Below are 25,796 nucleotides of genomic sequence, written 5' to 3' on the forward strand. Positions count from 1 at the left end.
CCTTTCTAGTTCCTCAACATCATAAGGTACGTGCCCCAAGTCTCATGTGGCAACGCATCAACCAGTTTTTCAATCAACTCTTCATTATATTTTGTAATGCTCAATCTCTTCATGTTCATTATTAGATTGCAATGTCTTTCGATAATCCGCTTGGAGCTCTCAGTCTTTAAACCACGAAATAGATCAAACTCTTTTTTCAAAAGCGATTTTTTGTTCTTTATCATTTCTTGACTTCCAACAAACTTAGATCTTAATGCCTTCCATATTGAATATGCACTTCCAGTGTGTTGCAATAAGACCAAAATATCTTCTTTAACAGCTTGTTGCAGTAAACTGATCATCATCTTTTCATTTTTGTATTTCTTTTTCTCATCAACACTTAGATCTTTAATGGCAATCTCCTCTTCCTCATCATTCACTGGTCTAATATATTTCGTCTCAACACATTCCCAAGCATCCAAGTAATTAGCTTGCACCCAATTCTCGAAACGTTCTTCCCATCCTTTATACTCTTCGATATTCTTGAGCTTTGGCGGTTTTTTGTGACACCCCAGGAAAACCAGTGAACACTACAACTTACCTAGCTTCCTCAGTGAGTACGTACCAAATTTCGGGACGAAATTTCTTTCAAGTTGGGGATAATGTGACAACTCGAATTTCCAAGATTTCTATTTCGCATTTATTGCACGTTCTTGTATTGTTTAGCTGTTTATTTGCACAATTAATTGCTATGAAATTGTATACGTTTTGATGCGATGAATCGTATTGTGTGATTGGGCATGGTTGTTTGTTAATTGTGAAAGGCTTGGTAAATATATGAACTTGGTGGTGAAACTAGGAAATGGTTATGAAATGGTGTGCATGTGTAAAATATAATACTTAGGGAGGTAGAGGGTAATTAGTGAAATCCTAGATACTTAACCCTAATCCCTTTTCACTAATCATTTGCACACAAAACCAAAACACGTACTTGCAATTCTCTAATCCCCTAGCAATCATCATCACCACCATCATTGGCACAAGGCATTCATCACTTTCGATTTCTCTATTTCTCTAGAATCACTCAAGGTAATTGTTTATTGATTATGTGTTCATGAAAACCTTAATTGATTGCTTGATTTATATCAATTATTGATTCTTGTAATCCTTGCAAACCCTAGCTCTTCACATGATGTTCTGTGATAATTGTTTGAATTCTGACTATGGTGATAAGAATGTTGATTAGTCATATATTCAATTGCTTAATGATTTAGATTCATGGTATGTGAAGAAATGTAAACGGTTGGTTGGATTCCTGCTATGCGATGGCACGAATTAGGGTTTTCTTGATCATGTATAAACGTAACTGACGTCTTGATGTATTCGTAACTGTTCAATCAGTTCTGAGTGTTAATTGAAGCATAAGTCTGAGTTTTATGTAGTTGTCATGTCCGAGGTTTATTAATATGTTATCATGTCCGAGTTTTGCCTCTTACTTTTGTCCGACTTCCTTTAAGTAAAGGGGGTCCGATTTTGTTTGGTGTTGTGAAGTCCGAATAATATGAAGTAATGAAATGGTCCGACCTAGTTGATGTACTCCTGTCCGAGTTTGATAAGAAATGCAAAGGTCCGAGCTTAGATGATGAGTAATGTCCGAGTTTTATAAGCTTAGCACCTTGTCCGAATGTTTGCCCTCAAAACACTTGGTCCGAACTTAAACCCCAAGCTCCTATCCGAGTTTGTGAGCCCTTTCCCTAGTCCGAATTTCAAAAGGGAATACCCTTAGGTCCGAGTTTTGAAAGGGAAGCCCCCTCTCCTTCTTTGTCTGAGTTTTTATACATATATGTTGTCTGAGTTTCATGCTTTACCCTTGTCCGATCTTTGTGAATGTTAACCTATCCGAGTTTAACTCATGGGTAGTCCGACTTTCTTTGTTGAGCCTTGCCTGAGTGTGTTAACTTGTGTTAATGCTGTTATAATCTGAGTTTACCATCTGTGTACTGTATGATACAATAACAGCATGTACTATGTTCTGTTCTGCATGATATGATACCATATGTTGCTGTAATTGTTGTATATTACTGTGTTTATGTGCAAACCATGTCAGATGAGTATGTAATCGATTATCACACACAGTCGATTGAACACCAAGACTTGTAAACCCTAATTGATAATTGATTTCAAACACTTACATTATATCATGTGCAATATATCCTAGGTCGTGAGTAACGGACTTAGACATTTGATAAACCCTAGAGCATAGCATACCGAGCAAACCAAGGTGAGTTCACACCCTTACTAAGGCATGGGATTCCCAAGGGCTTGGGAATGGGATTAAAGGAATGAGATTGACTAGATTCGTATACACACTGTTACTAGACTACCATACCACTGTCCTCGGTTGTGCAGGACACATACTTATGCTATTCACTGTCCTCGGTTGTGCAGGACACATACTTATGCTATTCACTGTCCTCGGTTGTGCAGGACACATACTTATGCTATTCACTGTCCTCGGTTGTGCAGGACACATACTTACAATCTACGTAGACTTATACTTACTACTATCCTCGGTTGTGAAGGATACGCACGTAAAACCCACGTGCATTTATACTTACTACTATCCTCGGTTGTGAAGGATACACACGTAAAACCTACGTGTACTTATACTCATTACTATCCTCGGTTGTGAAGGATACTTATGGTTACGAGTAGTCTAGTGGTTATACAACATGGGAAGCCCCCACCAATAGAACGTACTAGCGGCCCAGTAGAGCCACCTGTTACAAACGAACTTACTATTACGCATTTACTTTCTGTGAACTCGCTCAACTAGTTGTTGATCCTCTGTTACATGCCTTGCAGGTCGTTAGGTATATGGAGCTTGCACAGGGAGGAGCAGGTCGTTGTGGGCTTGGATCGTGATTGTTTCTTTAAACACTTATGACATTACATTATTAATTATGTTGGGTTTACTTACATGCTTCCGCTACTTAAACAAATGTTTGGTTTTGAACATCAATCATGTCTTGTTGAATTATGTTATCTACTTTTATTATTAAATGCTATGTTCGATATGATTGATGGCTTGATCCTGGTCAGTCACGCTCCCAAGCGGTGATACTCCGCAGGTGGATTTTGGGGGTGTGACATTTTTGCATAGTGCCCGTTTCGTTTTCCAACATTGCTTGCTGAGTAATAGTTATCGGAGTAGCAAACGCGTTGTAGAATTCCTCTACCATGTTTCGGTTTTCAAAATCTCACAAACAGACAGTTTCAAATGATATTACACTTCAAACGAAATTAATCTTGGTGCAAAATTCCCTTTCAAACGAAATACCAGCTTTGGTGCGAAATTATCAAACGAAAATACAACTTGATGCGAAATTACTGATTTCGTGTGGACCACTCAAGCGAAATTACAACTTGAAGCAAAATTACTAATTTCGTGTGAACCTTTTCAAACGAAATTAAAGACTGGAGCGAAATTAGGCTATTTCAAGCGAAATTAAACCCTAATACCCATGCGAAATTATGCTGATGTCATCATCTCGAGCTGAATTTTGTCAAATTGATCAAGTTTTAAGCCGATTTTAGGTCTGAAACTTTCTAGGATTTGTTAAAACAGTATTGTGCACATGATATATGAAATTCAAAGCATTTTGACCGTGAAAACTTGTTGATTGTGAAAAAGAAGGTGTAGAAATCAGAATTTGCAGCTGAATTGGTAAGAACTCTTCTTCCTGAGCTCTGATACCACTACTTGTAGGATCGTTTTCTGATCCGAATGAGTCGATCAGAACAGTTTTTACTCGATACGAAAGGCGGAAACAGTCTTATCAAGTCAATTCAACTAGAATATCACTTTAAACGGTCTTTTGATTGATTTGACAAAGATTTACAGCGAGTCGACACTTCTACAGCACTTCGGTACACGAGCCGGAAAGTTACAAATGAAATCAAGACACCATATATATAGGCAGGGTAATTTCGTGCAGAATTACTTCACACGAAATTACTTTCAAGCGAAATTAAATTTCGCATGGAATAACCCTCTAATTTCGTACGGAATTACCATTTGGTAATTTCGTGCGGAATTACCTCCAAGCCTATATTTGACATATTTCTCGTACTACATGCCCTGATCTATCTAAATACATATAAGACTCGATACAAGACGAAGTCGACAGACGGATGCACCAACAGAAAGGATGATTATGATAATCATCATTCAGAAATTATAAGACCATCAAGCATGGTTACATAAGGAATAAAGGTTTGGTTAAATAAAGCGATGGATTTCACTAAGATAACCAAACAAGTCAAAACGAAGTTTTGATGCATATCTAAAGGGTTGCATTAATAATGACTTCGGTAAAAATCACCCGGTTGATGGGTAGGAAAATAAACACATGCGTAAACCGAGAGACGGGAATGCGGATTTAAAGTCAAAGGACTCGAATTCTGAGTTATGACTAAAAGACTAAGGAGCCCCGTAATGGGAAATGATTAAATACGAATAAATGTAAACCGGATAACGGTGAGCATGATACAAACCGACGCATAAATAACATGAGAAGTCATAGAGTCAGGAGAAAGGTCCGAAATAAAACGATTGTAAGAACTACAGTCAAAGTAAACGGATCTTAAATTTGAAATCAAATGATTTCCAAACATAAACAAGGTGCCTTGACACCAAATATATATTTTAAGAATGACATGAGTAAGAAATGATCTACGGGATCATTATAACCTTCGAGTTATAAATAGTGAAAAGGTCTACAGGACCAAAATGACCCTAGGGGTCATAAATTAAAAGAAATGAATTATAAAAGACCTTGCCTTGACAAGGTAAAAGCCTAAAGAAATAGCCCACGAGGCTAAGTGATATAACCTACGGGTTACTTAGACAAAGCGAGGGAACCAGTTGAGAATTTCCGCGTAAAACAAAGACTGTACAAGAATAAATTCTTAATTGTCAATATCCTAGTAGGGTTAATTGACAAAAGTTAAAGAAAAGATGCTAAACTAAAACTTCAGCTTTAGTAAGAAATAACGTTTTTATAAACATGAATTCTGATATGAATTTAAATGGTAAATATTAAAGATACAAGTCTTGACACTGACAGGTGCAAGACGATATCTTCGAAAAGAAATAATGTCGATAAAGAAAGGTTTAAATAAACCTAAACATGACGTGACGCGATCACGGTCAAGAGAAGTAATGTGAAATGTAATCACATTGTAACCCGAGCGATGGGTATAAAGTAACTGGAATAATAAGTCAAGTTAGTAAAACCAGTTAAGGTTAAGATTCAAATTAAGAAATTGGTTAATACGATATTTACTTTGAGAATAGCGTGGAATAAACAAAACCAATAGATTTACATGATCAAGTGGCCAAATTGGTGACTCGGTCAAGTAAACAACAAAAGTACATAAATACAAGATAAAAGTGATGGCACATGAGACCTCACTAACAGAAAATAATGATTACCTACTGGAGGGATCAGGAGACAACCAAAGCGAAGTATTGGGAAGTCAATTCAAACAAAAGAGTTGTTCGCTAAAAGCGAAAGATTTCACTAAAGACCTTTAAACGGGCCAAAATAACGAGTTCCTAAGGAATTCGATAGTATGAAAGCGATAGATTTCGCTAAGTTAACTAAACTAATGGAAATAACGAGATTACGTTATTTTGAGTTGTATTATTTCGTATAAAATACGTATATGCTTTGTAACCAAAAATATATTACCATACTTTTCTGGTAATATTAACAATTGGTTAGGGTATTGTAAGTCCCGCAAATCGGATAAACAGCGATATCAAACGATCAACAAGGATGGGCGGAATCCAAACTTGATGATCTTCAAGAAATAATCAAGAACAAGATGAAGAGTTGAAGATTTGTTGAATTGAATGCTTAAACTTGCATACATGTGAAATGTCTAATACAAGTTTCTAAAACAATTGAACCAACCATAAGCCCCTAATTATCATTTCCTATTTATAGTAAGGGGTTTCCCCCAAAACCCTAGGCCCATTATCCCTAAGCCCACTCTAATACCCACCACCTTCTAGAAGCTTGATCCATTTAGTAACAAACCTACTAATCCATAAACCTATAGGGCTAACAATCTCCCCCTAGGTTTACTGGATTAGTTGCTAAATCCGTTTGGAGGACCACCAGGCAACAGAGCCGGATCAGCAAACAGACGATTCTTGATTACGTTCCCGAGCTTCTTTTTCAGCTTGGCTTTCAAAAGATATCAGCATACCCACATCACTTTGTAGTTGTTCGATCGCCTGATCTTTGCTTGATATTTGAGCGTGCAAAGATGAGATCAGTGACTTTTTCAGGGCAGCATCTTGTTTCAACACAATCACTCTTCTTTGCAGCTTCGCTACATCAACAGTCGTATCGTCATCACTATCTCTTTCTTCAACAAATTTCATTTTGTTGGCTGCAAAGTGCATGGCTGCTTTATCATGCTCAGAGAAATCGGCACCGCTGAACTTCCTACATTGAACCTGATGCCGCTTGAGCTTTCTGGTTGTAAATGAGTTGTTTCAGGCAGATCGAGATCGAAATCGAATTTTAAATCAAAATCGAGATCTTGCGTGCTTGTTTCTTGAGTAGCAGCAGTGACTTGTGGATTAGTGGGCATAGTAGGCTATAGATCTGAGCTTGGGCCAAAGAATGATTATCAGGAGCTGTTTCGGTTCTTCGTTTCTTGTTGGATGCCTTTTCAGCATCATCTTTCGAGTCATCTTCAGTTTCAGGATTAGGTACAGAAGGAGGGTTTCCGACATTATCCTTCAAGAACTCAATCAGGGCTTGTAGAAGTTTTGCAGTCATTAGCCTTGATTCTCGAACGGGTTCCTTAGCTTTCTCAGAGACAATCACTTCCACATCACTGTCGTCGACAAATTCTTCTTCATCCATCTCTAACACTTCAGCTACCATCTCAGCTTTAGCAGCAGTATGTGTTTGTTGCACGTCATGTTCTTTGGCAACTAAGGCATTCAAAGGCTTTGGTTTGAAAAGTATAAGAACCTGCAAACCTCGTAATTCGAATAAGTGATCCGAGAAGATGATGAGAGGTTCCGAAATGATTAGGAGATGAGCTTAGTCCGAATATGCGACTCGTATGAGAAATGTTTGACAATTTATAGAGTTTCGGATTGGGCCTGAGATCAAACAGCCAAGCCCCAACTCGGAACAATGGTCCGAATTACATTCGAGAGCAATGGGCCGGATCTGATTTGTTTTATCCGAAACAGTGGGCCCCAATCCGAAACAGTGGGCCAGATTATTACTTTAATGATTTGCATTTTCAGGACAGAAAACATCTTTCTCAAAATCAACGATCCAACCAACCGAGCAACCTTTTTGAGCAAAGAGATAATCATAACAAAACAAATTAATAATAGAAAACCAATGGAGGAGTAATATAGGGAGAACCTGCCATGGGATCAAAATCGTTTTCGAACTGATTAAGGGACACTTTTCAGCCCTTCGTTTACTTAGGTCGGTCCATGTAATTGTTGATATGTTTGTCCTCTTAAATCCATCACTCAAACTTCAACTTTTTGCTTTGTGATACGCTTTTAGGTAGTTTTATACTGTGACATCTGTGTGTCCCATTCCAAGGCATACCCCCGCGATCAAGGTAAGCACAGCGGTTCATCGTAGCAGGTGAGTATACTGAGATCATCCTTTTATTCTATATTTTTTTTAACGCTAGACTTCCTGGTGAACAGGTCAGTACTTCCGTACAGCAGAGAAACCAAGGAAGATCTGACGAGGGCGAGACAAGTTTTGGCCCTTTTTGTGGCTCTTTTAGCAAGATATCCTGACTGTGTCCAGGTCTGCATATAATCTGGATGCAACAGAGGGACAACCCTGATATCCCGGATGAATCATCAGTATAAAGACCCAAAACCTCAGATGTTGGCTATCTATCAACGCGGGATTTAAGACCATGAAATCATACACCATTGGTCTGTTACCCACGAGATGTCCAGTCCATTATGTTTGTATCACTTTTGCTTCTTTTGCTTTTCGAGCGGCAGACCTATCAACACATCGCAGTGGAGCCTAACCTGTTCAGCATTGAAACCTTACATGTGTTAATCAAGTTCTTTAGCACGAAAATTCATTTCATTTCCCAAGCAACTATTTCTCCCCCTCAAACAATGCGTATGTACATACATACATACATATATATATATATTATTTTTTTGCTTTTTCCCCCTCTAACTATGCATATGTACATATATGTCCCTCTCCCCCCCTAAATTTGTGCATCACACTTTATGCGCAAATTTATTTATTTATTTATTTACATTATAATAGAAAACCTAGTTTTTTTATCGCTCAGTCAGTGATACATATCATTTTCAAAAGATCTACAAGCACATTGAATCTCGAGATGCTGATAGATTTTGTAAAAAGATTCGCTGTAATCTGTTCAAGTTTAAACAATTCTCTGTCAAAGAAATCTCGAATATAGTGCACCTTGATGTCAATGTGCTTGGTTTTATACTGAAAGACAGGGTTTTTGATAATCTGGATAACGGCATCGTTATCAAAATAAGTAGTAGAATTTAGATAAGTCAAACCGTAATCCTTGAGCTGGTGTTGTATCCAAAGAACCTGAGAGCAGTAGGCAGCAGATGCTTTAACGCACTTTGCTTCTGCTGCAAAAGTGAGCTGTTGCTTCTTGCACTGCCATGAGATGAGACTGTCCCCCAAGAATTGGCATCCAGCCGATGTACACTTCATATCCCTGTCCATTTTGAATAAGCCCAGAAACATTGTCACTTCTCCCCACGAGCTCATTTCGAACTTCATTCTCATCATTCGAAAATAGGAATGGCCTCCCGACGTGCCACCAGTGCGTATATTTCTCCAAGATCCGGACCTTCAAACCTTGAACTGCCAATCGTGCCTTGTTTCTCACTATCACGTTGGGGTCATCTTGTTTGTTTCTGAATAGACATGAGTTGATGCCCCCTGATTTGCTGTGGAATCACACACCAGTAGCTTGAGATTGAGAAACTTCTAGATATTATAACAGATTGCTCCCCCTCATTTGGTGCAGTAGCGTTGTTGATCACCGGTGGATCTACAGTGCAATATGAGGGAATTGCTTGCAGAAACAGAGAAGTTCCTTAATCATTTGAGGGTCCTGAGGAGACTTCAGTGTTACAGACTGCACCATCAGGGATAGCTACAAAGGTTTAGAAATCGGCTTCTGAATCGGTCGAAGAACGAAATTGCGAGTTACTCTCGGTGAAGAAAACCTCCATTCCTATGTTGTGCATCTAAGATACGTTCAAAAGCTTGTACTACAGAGCAGGGACATAATTGACGTCTGAGAAGGTGAGAACCCCATTTCTGACAGTGCCCTTCATGTATATTCTTCCAGTTTCCCTTCCCGCGAAGTTGACAAATCCACCATCGAATATATATTTTTTTTGTAATTCAACTGGGATAAGTCTTCTGTCACGTGTCTGGAACAACTACTATCGATAAACCGAAGTCTAACGATCGCCCTCCATAGCCGTTCCTGCACACTTAGCGGGATTAATTAGAAACCGGAACCCAGGCCATTGTTGACCTGAGTTGACCATTGCTATCAGTGTATGAAACCTCACGAAAGATCATATAACTTTTTGTAGAATTTGAGGTTTGAGGTGAAGACGTCGATGTTGACGGTTGTGAACACGGAGACTGGGATCCAACAGGAGTTTTAGGTTTCCAATTCTTAGTGTCTAAAGCACTTTCATTTGATGGTAAAACTTTTGTTTTTCTTTGAAACCTGTTAGTGTTTGAAAAAATTTTATTCTCCTGTTTGGCAAGATTCCAGTCTCTATCAGAAGGCTTTGCTTTGGGAGGACCATTTTTGGTAAAGTGAGAGTGCATAGCCTTCTTGTAACACCCCGTGTTTTCGAAGGTCAAAGTCAAAGTCAACTTTGACTTCTTTGACTATAATTAGTCTATTTTATGTTTTGTTTGTATTATGTGGAGTAAGTGTTGTTAATCAGGATAATCGAAGTAATCAAATTTTTTATCGACGCGGACCGATTTACGACTGTGAATAGTAGGAAGTAACAATGCTATAAAGTTAACTAATCAGTAATCAAACCGATCTAACCATCATCAAACTCGAATCTCGAATTACGCTAACTTTGGTTGTTGTTATACGTGTGTGTGCCTTATGTGTTACATGTGCGTGTTTACTTTAAGTTTTGGGTGGTGATCAATCGAATCAATTGAAACTCGAATCGAAACTCGAAAATCAAACCGAATGCAAACGAAATCGAATTATGACGAATGGTAACGTAAGGATAGTGTGAAATGTAGATGATTGTATGTTAGATAGAGTAGTTGGGACTGAAAGTAATTTGAATAGGAAAACTCTATCGTACTCGTATCGCCTTCAATCGAAATCGAAATATCAAAAATCGTCGCACCGAACACTCGAACCAGGCGGTGGATCGATCAGGCTGTCATCCGATCGAACAGCCTAGCCGATCGGACGGACTGTCCGATCGAGCAAGCTGTCCGATCGGGATGCCTGGTCGATCGGCCAGACCTTTCCTCTTTGGAGCCTATAAATAGGGCCGTCATTGTCATTCTTTCCACTTTTGGAAACTCTCTGGCCGACCAGCTCGTGCTCCTCACCTTTTCTCAGATTTCTTCCTATTCCGGTAAGTTTTCATCCTAAATCTTGTACTTTCTTGATCAATACACACTCTTACACCTTTCTATCTTTCGAATCTTGATTTCTAACCGTGAAATCATCAAGATCTAAGCATTCTAGGATGATGTCATCATGGTGTTCTTCAAGAACATCATGTTTTGGCCTCAATCCATCATCGGGTGATTCCTGTCCGAGCAGGGGAAACAGGTAAGAACGAAAGCTCCGTGGTTTAGCTCGTTGTCAAACCTACCTCGAAATAACGTCAAATAACCAAAACAGCCAAGTGTTAGACGAACAGGCCGACCAGGTCAGGATGCTGACCGAACGGTTAGGCTGTCCGAACGGACAGCCCAACCGATCGGACATGTCAGCCGATCGACCAGGCCAGCCGATCGGCTAGCAAGTGGCCCCACACTTTGACAATTTCATGAAGTATAGTATTGAACGAGGTAATGTCCAATCGAACGAACCGTTTGGTAAACATTACTCATCGGATCATGAGATACTATGCTTCAACCCTTAATCGATTTACAACTCGTAGTAGTATGGAGTGCCACCCGATCGGACATGCTGTTCGATCGAACAGGTGACCTCCAGCTGAGGACTCACTTTTGAAGTTCCTAACCGATCGGTTAAGCCGGCCGACCGAACTGGCCGTTCGATCGATCGACCTGAAAGGTAAGGACACTTCAGTGTTCTCAAATGCTACAACGAAAACTTCAAAAGGACAAGCCATCATACACAAACACATCCGACTCAAAGGAAGAAACAATCCACTCGAACAGTCCAATCGATCGAGCCTACCGGCCGATCGAATAGGCTGTCCGAACGAACCTTCCAACCGAACGAACAACCCGTTCGATCGAACCTGCTGTTCGATCGACCAGGCTGTTCGACCCACTTACACTCGTTTCCATTTTACGTGTACTCATCGTTCTGCTATCGAACTGTTCAGGCTAACCCTACTCTCAAGCGCTCCCTTCAATCCATTAACCAGTCGCTGTGAGTATACTCGATCCCTTTTTGCTTTAGCACTTTTGGGTGTTACATACGTTACTTATCAAAATCACAATCGAACACACTACTCAATTTATTTGAACGCTAACCGACTTGCATGTATTACGTGACTAAATGAATGCTTGTTGATTGCGTTTACACGTGGAATGCTGTCTACCTTCCTTAACGACGTAGTACTATAGTTTGGACTCAGCACCCGTTCACACGGGGGTTGTTAAGGACAATTACTTGCATGGATTACAGTGGTAATCATGTATTGCAAACTGTCTCGGACAGTCAACCCGCAGTCATTGGTATCGATAGATCCATGTCGATAATTAACATGCTTCGTTTTCCTCTGTGTACGTGCTGGTTATGCGTAAACTATTTAGAACTCTATATGCTATTATCAAACTTGTATGCTCACCTTTACATTATATGCATTGACTTTATTTTAACGTATGTGACAGGTGTTTAAGATGTTTGCTTGCTAGGAAAGCGAGGCTAGAATAAAGCTCAAGAGGCCCCCAACAAATAGTTGTCTGTCAGGAACAAGCGTCTAAAGCATAGTTGTCTGTAGATCTTGTCCGACTGGGTCTTTAGAAGCATTTGAACAATATTTATTCGTTTTATTTAAATCTAAGTTGTCGGAACAGAATTACTTGACTAGTCGTTATCTGTAATAATTTGTTTTATTATTTTGGGACACGGTATGGGACGTGTTGTTTAAACTGAATAGTAGTGATAGTTGTTATGGAAACATCTGGACAATCTGTTTCGCTCAGTGCCATGCCCTGATGATTCCACCATCGGTTGGGGTGTGACAGATTGGTGTCAGAGCCATAACTATAGGGAATTAGGCTAGACACGACCTAGTCCGGGTCGCTGTCTTAGAGACCTAGACTATAGTTAGGAACCAACAGACCAAGCTTGTGTGCTATATTCTAATATTCTTCACTATCACTGCACTTGAATTTTTAAATAGAGTCAAGCGATTTAGTCGAGATTAGGTGTGAAAGCCGCAAACTCTCGACTAAATTGTTTGGTCAATGCTGATTTTATCAATTTATCAATGATTTCCTCATTATTTTCGATAACGAACGAGGAGAATTATACCAAATCAGGAGTGAAATCCATATTTTGATGAATAATCTCCTCAAATTTTTCTAAAACAAGGAAGAAGTTGCTAAGCTAGGGGTGAAACCCTAACCTTGACAACTTGTTCCGGATTTTATTTATCTCACCAAAGCCTCGACGGACTCCAACGACCTGAACTCACAAGTATGACATAGGGAATACGCGTTGAATGCCCAAGAATCGAGGCAGGAACGCGATCCCGAATGTCGAAAAGTGATGACAAGTCTACTGCGAATAGTCGAATCGCTTTGGGTAGTCGATGTCTAGCAGCCGCAGACAATCTATTTCTCGATTTTAGGTGTTTCGATTCTGAGCCGCGACTGCCGACTCTGATGATTCGTCGATTTTTATGTGCTTTATGTAAATTATCTGTTTATGTGTTTAATTTTGATGCTCACTCGATTTTTGCGATCACTTCAACCGACACACACGATTACGATACGATATACGCTATACTATACTCGACACGCCATACGATTATACGATACTACTCGATATACTATACGCGATCGCTATATACGAACGACTCGCGAGCCTTGAATGATAGGTTTCTGTATTCTTACTGCCTCTGTGATTAAATGCGTATGTGCTTCTGTGCTTAGGTGTCTCTGTGCTCTGCGTGCCTACGTGCTTACGTGCTTCTGTGACTATGTGAATCTGTGCTTATGTGATTTTGTGATGTGTGTTTCGACGTATATCTAAGCTTTAGTAAGTAGTAGACGTGTGAGGTGAGATTCGATTGTTGTGTCTGAGACCTACGACGATGTCTGTTGCCGACCATGTCGTCATCTGGACACCGAACCCCACTTACCCGCCAAGAGAAGAGAGACAGGCGTCTCGCTGCTATCATTGCCAAGAGTGTGGCAAAAGCTGTGAGCGAGGTGTATGAAAACGCCAGCAAATCGTCTGAGGAGTCGCGAATCGATGCTCCTAAGGATGCCAACAAGACTAGTTTCAGCTTTAAACAGTTCAAGGCATGCGGACCAAAAGAATTCACCGGAGAAGATGGCCCAACAGCTATGTTTCAATGGTTCGATTCTATCGAAGTCACTCTGCGCCAAAGCGGCTGTCCAGAAAATATCCGCACCCTCAATGCTACAGGCGTCTTCCAGTCTCGAGCTTTAGACTAGTGGACGGCCGAACGAAACAAGCGCGGAAATGATGCAGCTTATGAGCTGACTTGGGAGGAGTTGAAGGCAATCATGATGGACGAATTCCGCCCTCCCCATGAACGCCAAAAGCTGGAGGACGAGTTTTGGAACATCAAGCAGAAGGATGGAGACAACGCTGCTTTAACTGCTCGCTTCAAGCAGCTTAGCATCATCTGTCCCGACCAAGTCAAGACGTCAGACATGGCCATCAAGAAGTACATTCGAGCTCTACCCGATTGTGTTGCCGATTTCGTTCATGCTGCCAAGACATCATCGATTGAAGAGACCTACCTGCTTGCCGCTGAGATCAATGACAAGCGGGTAAAGTCTTGTTTTTGGGATAAGCATACCAAGTCTCTGCACCAAGCCACCACCGCATCGACCGTCAACACCACCACTGCTCAACCCTCCAAGTCATCAAGAAGAAAGAAGAAGCACAACAACAACAACTCCAGCAACAAGAACTGTGCTGTGACAACGACTGCTGCTCCTCTGCAAGCCGTACAGGCTCAGCAGCAGTCTCACCACCGACAAGATCCAGTGATCAATGCGCCGCCAGCCAAGCGCGCTTACACAGTTCCCCACCCGCTCTACCCGACATGTTCATTCCATCATCCGATGGGAATCGCCTGTCGTTTCTACGCCCACTGCAACCTCTACGGGCATTTCACTACGAATTGTCGCTATGGTCCTCGTCAAGCCCCAGTTCAAGCCGCCGCTCATCAAGCTTTACTCCCAGCCCCTCAAGGCCAACCTGCAGCTCAAGCACCGGTGTTCAATGCTCGAGTTTGTTTTGCATGTGGTGATCCTAACCACTTTGCAAATATGTGCCCGAACCGGGTTGTGAAACAAGAACCCCAGCAGCAGCAGCAGCAGCAGCAGCCTCAGCAGCAACAGCAGCAGCAGCCTCAGCAGCAACAGCAAGCAGCCCGTGCCAGGACCTTTAACATCAACGCCCATCAAGCCCAGGCTGACAACAACGTGGTTAATGGTACGTTCCTTGTGAATGGTATTTATGCATCATGTTTGTTTGATACTGGAGCCGATAACTGCTTTGTGTCGTTTAAATTCGAGAAGCTCCTTAGTCGTAAGCGTTCTTATCTCCCCTCATTATTCGAAGTCGAAGTTGCTACTGGAAGAACCGTCGCCGTTAACTCTGTTCTTCGTGATTGTACCCTCAAGCTCAACAATCACCTCTTCCCAATCGACCTTATTCCCATGCAACTCGGAAGTTTTGATGTCATCGTAGGCATTGACTTTCTTCGCGAAAACCATGCTGAAGTTGTGTGTTTTGAAAAGATGATTCGATTTTCGCTCGCAAATGGTGATCTCTTATGTGTATACGGTGAAACAGCTTCGAAAGGTCTCAAGCTCATGTCATGCGTCCAAGCTAGCAAGTATCTCCGCAAGGAATACATCGCTTTCTTGGCCAACATTGTAGTAGCGGAGAAGGAAAAGAAAAAGAAGGCCGAAGTCAAAGACATCCCAGTGGTTCATGAATTTCCTCAGGTGTTCCCTGTTGATCTTCCCGGACTACCGCCAAGTCGTGATATCGACTTTCGTATCGACCTTATTCCTGGAGCTAACCCTGTTGCAAAAGCCCCTTATCGACTCGCGCCATCCGAAATGAGGGAACTTTCAAACAAACTCCAGGAGCCACTTGAAAAAGGCTTTATTCGCCCGAGCACCTCTCCTTGGGGCGCACCAGTCCTTTTCGTCAAAAAGAAGGATGGGTCGCTCAGGATGTGCATCGACTATCGGAAATTGAATAAGCTGACCATCAAGAACCGTTATCCCCTACCTCGAATCGACGATTTGTTTGATCAGCTACAAGGTGCATCGTGTTTCTCGAAGATCGATTTACGCTCAGCTTATCATCAGTTACGCATACAAGAGGAAGATATACCCAAAACCGCCTTTCGCACTCGCTACGGCCACTATGAGTTTGTTGTTATGCCTTTTGGTCTAACCAACGCACCCGCGGTTTTTATGGATTTGATGAATCGCGTGTGTAAGCCTTATCTTGACCGTTTCGTCATCGTGTTCATCGACGATGTCTTGATTTATTCCAAGTCGAAAGCCGAGCACGCACAACATCTACGTTTGGTTCTCGAGTTGTTCCAGGGGAACCAACTCTATGCCAAGTTTTCCAAGTGTGAATTCTGGTTGGAGGAGGTTCAGTTTCTGGGTCACATCGTTAATAGTCAAGGTATTCATGTCGATCCCACGAAGATTGAAGCAGTTAAGAGCTGGATTACGCCTAAGAACCCGTCTGAAGTCCGTTCTTTTCTTGGATTAGCGGGCTATTATCGACGATTTATCAAAGGATTCTCTAAGATCGCTGTGCCGCTTACCGCTCTTACTCATAAAGACAGGTCCTTTGTTTGGGGAACTGAACAAGAATTTGCTTTTCAAACCCTTAAGCGCAAGCTCTGCAATGCTCCTGTTCTCACATTGCCGGACGGAAACAATGATTTCATTGTCTATTGTGATGCTTCCAACCTTGGTCTTGGCTGTGTTCTCATGCAACGGGACAAAGTTATAGCTTACGCATCTCGTCAGCTCAAAATCCACGAGAAGAACTATACAACCCACGATCTCGAGCTAGGCGCAGTTGTTTTTGCATTGAAGATTTGGCGACACTACCTGTATGGTACCAAGTGTACGATCTTCACCGATCACAGGAGTTTACAACACATCTCTAATCAGAAAGAACTTAACATGCGTTAACGCCGATGGGTAGAACTTCTTAACGATTACGACTGTGAGATTCGTTATCACCCAGGCAAGGCAAATGTTGTTGCCGATGCACTCAGCAGACGGAGTTATTTGCTCAGTATTCGCAATACCCAAGCCCAGCTCAATCTCGAAGCTCTCATCCGCGAAGCCCAGCATGCCTGTTTTAACGAACGCACTTTGAAGAAGGAGAGAATCTATCACGATGGAGCTCAGCTTGTAAGCAAAGCAGATGGGATTTTCTATTATCTGGACCGAATTTGGATCCCTAAGCGGACCGATTTGCGAAATATTATAATGAACGAAGCCCACAAATCCCGATATTCTATTCTTCCCGGTGCCGATAAAATGTACCAGGACCTTCGTTACAAGTACCGGTGGCCGGGTATGAAACGAGATATCACTCTCTATGTTGGAAGTTGCCTGACTTGTGCGAGAGTCAATGCTGAACATCAACGACCTTCCGGCTTACTCGAACAACCTCCAATCCCCATATGGAAGTGGGAGAGTATAGCTATGGATTTCATAACCAAACTTCCGCCCACGACATCAGGTCACGACAACATTTGGGTTATAGTTGATCGTCTGACCAAATCAGCCCACTTTTTGCCAATACGGGAAGACTACAAGGTAGAACGACTAGCCCGAATCTACACCGACGAGATCATTTGTAATCATGGTACGCCTCGTGACATCATTTCAGACCGTGATGCTCGGTTTACTTCGCGAGTGTGGGAAACGTTTGAAGCGGCCCTTGGTACGTCGCTTAACCTGAGTACTGCATTCCATCCTTAAACCGACGGACAGACTGAAAGAACGATCCGTACTCTTGAAGACATGCTCCGCGCGTGTGTCATAGACTTCGGTGGTAGTTGGAACAAATACCTACCGTTAGTCGAATTCTCGTACAACAACAGCTTTCATGCCAGCATACAAATGGCACCATTCGAGGCTTTATATGGAAGAAGATGTCGTTCGCCTATTGTGTGGCATGAGATCGGTCACTCGCAATTAACCGGTCCCGAGTTACTACAAGAAACGACTGAAAAAATCCTCCAGATACGCGACAACTTGTCGAAAGCCCGGGATAGACAGAAAAGTTACGCCGATAGAAGACGCAAGCCCCTTGAATTTGACGTTGGTGACTACGTACTCCTAAAGGTATCACCTTGGAAGGGTGTGGTCAGATTCGGCAAGAAAGGGAAACTAGCGCCTCGATATGTTGGACCTTTTAAGATTCTGGAAAGGATCGGAAAAGTCGCCTACAGACTCGAACTACCGGAGGAAATTAGTAACGTCCACGCAACTTTCCATGTGTCGAACCTCCGAAAGTGTCTAGCTGACCATGATCTGATTGTACCGCTCGACGACCTTTAAGTAAACGAAACGCTACACTTTGTGGAAAAGCATGTCGAAATCATGGATCGCCAAACCAAGCAACTCAGGCGCTCATGCATCCCTATCGTGAAAGTCCGATGGGAAGGAAAACGAGGCGCAGAGTTCAATTGGGAACTCGAAAGTGACATGAAGGCTAAGTACCCGCAGTTGTTCAAATGAAGATCTGAAGCGAGAAATTGGTAATATCATCCACGGTGCTGTGCAGCTTCGAGCCTAATTTCGAGACGAAATTCCCAAAACAAGGGGAGGCTGTAACACCCCGTGTTTTCAAATGTCAAAGTCAAAGTCAAAGTCAAAGTCCAAGTCAACTTTCACTTCTTTGACTATAATTAGTCTATTTTATGTTTTGTTTGTATTATGTGGAGTAAGTGTTGTTAATCAGGATAATCAAAGTCCAAGTCAACTTTCACTTCTTTGACTATAATTAGTCTACGACTGTGAATAGTAGGAAGTAACAATACGATAAAGTTAACTAATCAGTAATCAAACCGATCTAACCATCATCAAACTCGAATCTCGAATTACGCGAACTTTGGTTGTTGTTATACGTGTGTGTGTGCCTTATGTGTTACCTGTGCGTGTTTACTTTAAGTTTTGGGTGGTGATCAATCGAATCAATCGAAACTCGAAAATCAAACCGAATGCAAACGAAATCGAATTATGATGAATGGTAATGTAAGGATAGTGTGAAATGTAGATGATTGTATGTTAGATATAGTAGTTGGGACTGAAAGTAATTTGAATAGGAAAACTCTATCGTACTCGTATCGCCTTCAATCGAAATCGAAATATCGAAAATCGTCGCACCGAACACTCGAACCAGGCGGTGGATCGATCAGGCTGTCAGCCGATCGAATTGCCTAGCCGATCGGACGGACTGTCCGATCGAGCAGGCTGTCCGATCGGGATGCCTGGCCGATCGGCCAGCCCTTTCCTCTTTTGGAGCCTATAAATAGGGCTGCCATTGTCATTCTTTCCACTTTTGGAAACTCTCTGACCGACCAGCTCGTGCTCCTCACCTTTTCTCAGATTTCTTCCGATTCCGGTAAGTTTTCATCCTAAATCTTGTACTTTCTTGATCAATACACACTCCTACACCTTTCTATCTTTCGAATCTTGATTTCTAACCGTGAAATCATCAAGATCTAAGCATTCTAGGATGATGTCATCATGGTGTTCGTCAAGAACATCATGTTTTGGCCTCAATCCACCATGAATAGCTTGGATCTAACCGATTTCCACATAAAACAAGCTAAGATCTATCAAAGATCTAAACATTTACATGGTGTGAAGGATTGAAAGAAGGATTTCCAACTTTCTTTCAACTCTTTTACACTCAATGCCTTCAAACCGATAGGAACGGAGCTTGAGTCAACTCACCAATCATTCTAGTGGATGAGTGGTTCAAGATTCGGATTCTATCTACGAGGTTCACTGACATCGGGTTAAACATCAAACTACCGTTCCGAACAGTTCACCGACCAGACTTGGGTGATTCCTGTCCGAGCAGGGGAAACAGGTAAGAACGAAAGCTCTATGGTTTAGCTCGTTGTCAAACCTACCTCGAAATAACGTCGAATAACCAAAACAGCCAAGTGTTAGACAAACAGGCCGACCAGGTCAGGATGCTGACCGAACGGTTACGCTGTTCGAACGAACAGCCCAACCGATCGGACATGTCAGCCGATCGACCAGGCCAGCCGATCGGCTAACAAGTGGCCCCACACTTTGACAATTTCATGAAGTATAGTATTGAACAAGGTAATGTCCGATCGAACGAACCGTTTGGTAAACATTACTCATCGGATCATGAGATACTATGCTTCAACCCTTAATCGATTTACAACTCGTAGCAGTACGGAGTGCCACCCGATCGGACATGCTGTTCGATCGAACAGGTGACCTCCAGCTGAGGACTCACTTTTGAAGTTCCTAACCGATCGGTTAAGCCGGCCGATCGAACAGGCCGTTCGATCGATCGACCTGAAAGGTAAGAACACTTCAGTGTTCTCAAATGCTACAACGAAAACTTCAAAAGGACAAGCCATCATACACAAACACATCCTACTCAAAGGAAGTAACAATCCACTTGAACAGTCCAATCGATCGAGCCTACCGACCGATCGAATAGGCTGTCCGAACGGACCTTCCAACCGAACGAACAACCCGTTCGATCGAACCTGCTGTTCGATCGACCAGGCTGTTCGACCCACTTACACTCGTTTCCATTTTACGTGTACTCATCGTTCTGCTATCGAACTGTTCAGGCTAACCCTACTCTCAAGCGCTCCCTTCAATCCATTAACCAGTCGCTGTGAGTATACTCGATCCCCTTTTGCTTTAGCACTTTTGGGTGTTACATACGTTACTTATCAAAATCACAATCGAACACACTACTCAATTTATTTGAACGCTAACCGACTTGCATGTATTACGTGACTAAATGAATGCTTGTTGATTGTGTTTACACGTGGAATGTTGTCTACCTGCCTTAACAACGTAGTACTATAGTTTGGACTCAGCACCCGTTCACACGGGGGTTGTTAAGGACAATTACTTGCATGGATTTGGGTGGTAATCATGTATTGCGAGCTGTCTCGGACAGTCAACCCACAGTCATTGGTATCGATAGATCCATGTCGATAATTAACATGCTTCGTTTTCCTCTGTGTATGTGTTGGTTATGCGTAAACTATTTCGAACTCTATATGCTATTATCAAACTTGTATGCTCACCTTTACATTATATGTATTGACTTTATTTTAACGTATGTGACAGGTGTTTAAGATGTTTGCTTGCTAGGAAAGCGAGGCTAGAATAAAGCTCTAGAGGCCCCCAACAAATAGTTGTCTGTCAGGAACAAGCGTCTAAAGCATAGTTGTCTGTAGATCTTGTCCGACTGGGTCTTTAGGAGCATTTGAACAATATTTATTCGTTTTATTTAAATCTGAGTTGTCGGAACAGAATTACTTGACTAGTTGTTATCTGTAATAATTTGTTTTATTATTTGGGACACGGTATGGGACGTGTTGTTTAAACTGAATAGTATTGATAGTTGTTATGGAAACTTCTGGACAATCTGTTTCGCTCAGTTCCATGCCCCGATGATTCCGCCATCGGTTGGGGTGTGACACTTCTGATGGTATATGTTCCTAGAGTAGTAGGGACGATTGACACAGTTTCTAGCTATGTGCCCCAGAATTCCACAATTAAAACAGGTTTGTCTTTTTGAGAAAAAGACATTCAGTTTTGCTTGTGTTATTCTAGGGAGCTGATCAAGTCCTTTCTTTTCTTTTGGTGTTGATTGCTTTTGTTCATGTTTGATCTTAGATGGACCCTGCTCACGGTTGTCAGCAAGAGAGTAAGTATCTATAACTTTACCCTTCAGTTTTGACTTAGTTTGCCTGAGACTTGGGTTTTCCTTTTGAACTTTCTTTTTCCGTTGCTTTCTGTTTTTACGTGAGCGTTTCTTCTTTGGAGGAACAGGTTCAGAAGATTTTGCTTCATTTGAAACAGTTTCTTCAGATTCTGATTCCTTTGGATCACAAGTTGAATGTTTTGTTGAATTTACTTCCACATATTCCTTTTCCTTAGAAACTATGTTCTCAGGAGTTTTGATAGAAAAGGTTTCCACAAATATCTCTTCTTCAGTTTCATCATTTGACTCAACTGACGAATTAATTTCCATGGATCCCTTTTCCTCAATCTTCGAGATCCCATGAGTTTCTTCAGAAATGCATTCTATGAAAGTCTTTTCTTCAGCTTCATCAACCACTGAGTCCTTGACATCAGCTTATTCTGATTTCTTGTGCGAAGAGCAGTCTATGTTTGAAACAGTTTGGTTCTCTTCGGGCGTTGCACTGCTTGAATCTGAGTGTTTGATGCATTCAGAATTCTCAGAAGTACTATGCTCATTTTCTGGTGTACCAAAATCTGCAACTTGACTGTCAGGTTCGTCAGATGATCCCTCTTCACGAGGTTCTGATGTATCATTTGATTTTTCAGGCACACTAGGATAGTTTTCTAAACCATCAGAATGGCTTTCTAAGTCACTTGAGACACAGGTATCAAGTTTATCAGTTGATACATCAGGTTTCCTTGTGAAAACATTTTCATCACGATCTAAAATCATAGCACCAAATTCATCAGTTCTAGTCGGAACGCCATGAGCCTCAGCAAAATAAGAAAAAACACAGTTCCAAGCATAAAGGCCATTTTTATCAGAAATAACATTATCAGCAACACTTCGATGTGATTCATCATCCTCTTTAGACTTCTCTTCAGTTCTTACTTACTCTGCACACAAACTAGAATAGTTAGTGTTTTTAACAGGATCAGAATTTGGTGAACTTTCCTTCATCTCCTCTGCGGGTTCGCTAACTGGTTCCGTTTTCGTTTCAGTTTCGGCTTCTGTATGTATTACGGTTTCATTTATCTGATCAGACTTATCTGCTGATTTATTTTGAACATTTTCATTTTTGACAAAACTCATTGGTTTTTTGAAATCAGCATGGAGATTCTTTTAAACTTAAATGGATCATATTCAACATAATCACTAGGTTTGCCATACATCATAGTGTCATAATTTTCCATCTCCTGCTCAGTGATTGGTAATCTGGAATAATTATGATTGTATGGTGGCGGAACCTGTTTATACCCCAAACCCTTTCCCTTGTTTTCTTGATAAGCAAGTTGCACATTACACAGATTTTGAACTGTGGAACTGGAAGTGTCAAACTTTTTGATGTTTAACTCGTTCTGTTTGTATTTTCCAGTGAGGAGCTCTAGCTCACCCTTCACAAAGTCACATTCAAGAGTTTTGACTGTGAGTCTATGTTTATAGTCGTGAACCCAACATTGTTGTTGATTCACGTCTCTGTGAAGTTGAGCTATGTCCTTTTTAAGTGCTTCAATCTTTTCATAGAGAATTTTATTATTCTCTCGAAGACTGATGTACTTTCCCATCACAGTGTTGTAATCAGTGATCAATGCTGAGTTTTGTGACCTCAGAAGTGCAACTTTCTTTCTGCAGTGCTCAGAACATAAAAGAGAATTTAGCGTTTCAGAAAGTGATTTCGGTTGTTCAGTCTGGGCCACTTTATCGGGATGAGAGCCTGTTGAGTATGGGGTCTTCTCATCAGTTGATGTAGCAGTCACAGTCGAAGATGAGGGAATCTGAGCAGTGCTGAGATCGGTAACAAGTGGCGAATTAGCAACAGCCTTCCCACAGTTAGACATAGAAGACGATGTGTTTGCGAGATTCTGACTCCTCTGCTTGTCCTCCTGGACGTATTTATTGACTAAGGAGATCACATCTTTTGTTTCTGTTGTAGCATGATTGTATGTCCCCATGATAACTACAACACGATAGTCCCATGTCTTGCTACGTGGCAAACCGTACAGAAAAGCCCTGTTAATCCTACCAAGTGTCACTTTCAATCCGCTTTTCTCGATTTCAGAAAGCAGCTGTGTAAACCTTTTGATCACGTCTTCTACGCTTTCACCCTTAATGAAACTTAAATTATAGAGTTGTTCCCAGAGCAACTGACGTTGAGAATCGATACTTGGAGAGTTCATTGTCGAACCAAGTTACCGTAGAACCAGGTTATGTAAAAACACGAGCTGCGACAAGAAACAATGCACACACTAATTCGAGCACGTCGCCGATGTATGAACCGGTGTCCTTTACTGCACCTAAAAACTTGTCAAAACTTATCGAAACGAACAAACACCCCTTTTTTAATTTTTAAAGTTCTAAATAATTTTTACTTTTCTTAAACCTTTTTTAATATTTTATATAAAACCTTTTGATTTAATATAATTTTTAAAATAAATTAATATTAAAATTATATTATATTATATTAATAATTATATAATGATTACCTAATGACTTAATGAATTATAATTATAAACAAATAATTGAAATCTAAAACGACAAATTTAGATGTCGTATCTGTCTCCTTCGACGTAAAACCCTAAATGTGTTTTTTGAATGTTTCAGCCGCCACAGGTTTCACGGTAACGGAGATTTTCTTTTAACAGAAAACGATGATGATGAAGGTGGATGACGACGAACGTAAAGATTGCAGGTTCGGTGTTGGGTAAGAAGATCGGAGAAGATGAACTCAATCGGAACGTTGAACGGAGACTAAGACGAGGACAAAGGTGAACGAAGGTGGTGGTTGTGGAGGTCCGACAGAGAAGGTGATGGTGAAGATGTAGTGTGACGGAAAAGATGAACGGCGGTGGAGATGTGAAGATGGTGGTGAACGGATATGAACAGGTGACCGGTGGGTGATGATCGGACGGAGATGGAGAAGTGTGAAACTGTGGTGTAAGATGACAAAGGTGGAACGATGTACTGTGTGTGACACCCCAGGAAAACCAGGAAACCAACGCAACTTAACTAGCTTCCTCAGTAACCACGTGCTAAATTTCGGGACGAAATTTTCTTAACAAGGGGAGAATGTGACAACCCTCAAATTTACATGTAACCGTACAGTTTATTAATGAAAATTAAAGTGTTTGATGACTGTGCTGAATCATTTAACTGCTTCTGATATCTGTGTTATACTTACATGTACTTGTTAATATACTAATAGTGTACAGAAAGGTCACTAAATAGTCCGTTATATTTTCCGGAGTGTTGAAAATTAAAAACGTTACAAAAATATATATAGGACGCTTTACGAATTAATTAAGCACTTTAACGGAACAATGTCAAACCGAACAACCGGACTTTACCCGGAACATAAAAATATTGCCAAAAACATTGTTTCTACTTTTCAGAGCTAGTTAGGGTCCCCGAACACCCTAACACCCTTTATATTGCTTAACACACTTAATACACCAACTAAATACTTCTAATCCAACTAAGTAGTAACCAAGTTCCATTACAACCCAACTAGATACCCCCCCCCCTCACCATAACCGTCCCATAGGGGACCCACCACAAGATTTCTCTAATCTTGTAAATCTTCCATAAAATCCCTTTAGAGATTATGATGAGATGTTGTTTGTACTTTTGAAGGCACATAATCCATTGGACATAAGGACTTAGAGACTTTATAAACCATCTTCATCTTCACAAAACTCACACCAACACTCTCATCCTCCCTCTCTTGTTCTTGATCTCAGCCAAGAGCCCCACCCACACACCACCCATTTTCTTGCAACTTCAATCCAATCCAAGGTGATAGCAAGGTGCTAGGAGGTGAAGTAGGAAGCCCGGTGTGCTTGGAACTCGAAGGACCTCTCTTGTGTGCTATTATCCTCCACATTTCCGACTTGTTTCTTCCCTAGCCTTGTGCTAGTAGTAAGACACTCTAACACTCTTGATCTGCATATTTATGATGGTTAATAGATGATTAATGGTTAAAAACTTATGAAACTCTAAAAGAACTTACATTAGTCTTGGATAAAAGATGAATAAAGGGAAGATAGGTGTGTAAATCATGTAGATCTTGTGTGATTATGATTATTGGTGGATTATCTGATGTTATGCTGATTAATATTGATGTGTGATGTTGTTGTGATCACTAAACATGATTAACGGAATCAATCGAACACAAGTTAGTAAGTTGGAAAGTGAAAACAGAATCTGTCCAAGTTTTACAGCCAACTTCAGTTGGCTGTAAACAGGTCATAAACTCAACTAAAAACTAATATTTCGAGTCTAAAATGTGA

At 41.1% G+C, this 25,796-nt stretch overlaps 1 protein-coding gene across 1 annotated transcript; it reads right to left on the reverse strand.

The window, feature by feature from the left end:
• Nucleotides 1–6,578: 6,578 nt before the first annotated feature.
• Nucleotides 6,579–21,798, reverse strand: LOC110928950. Its single transcript, XM_022172025.1, has 2 exons — nt 21,352–21,798; nt 6,579–7,037 (listed from the first exon to the last, which is right to left on the reverse strand). Exons 1-2 carry the CDS (start codon nt 21,796–21,798, stop codon nt 6,579–6,581), a joined length of 906 nt encoding a protein of 301 aa, XP_022027717.1.
• Between the last annotated feature and the right edge of the window lie 3,998 nt (nt 21,799–25,796).

Source organism: Helianthus annuus, chromosome 1 (genome assembly GCF_002127325.2).
Source record: "Helianthus annuus cultivar XRQ/B chromosome 1, HanXRQr2.0-SUNRISE, whole genome shotgun sequence".
In the NCBI taxonomy this organism is placed as follows: Eukaryota; Viridiplantae; Streptophyta; class Magnoliopsida; order Asterales; family Asteraceae; genus Helianthus; species Helianthus annuus.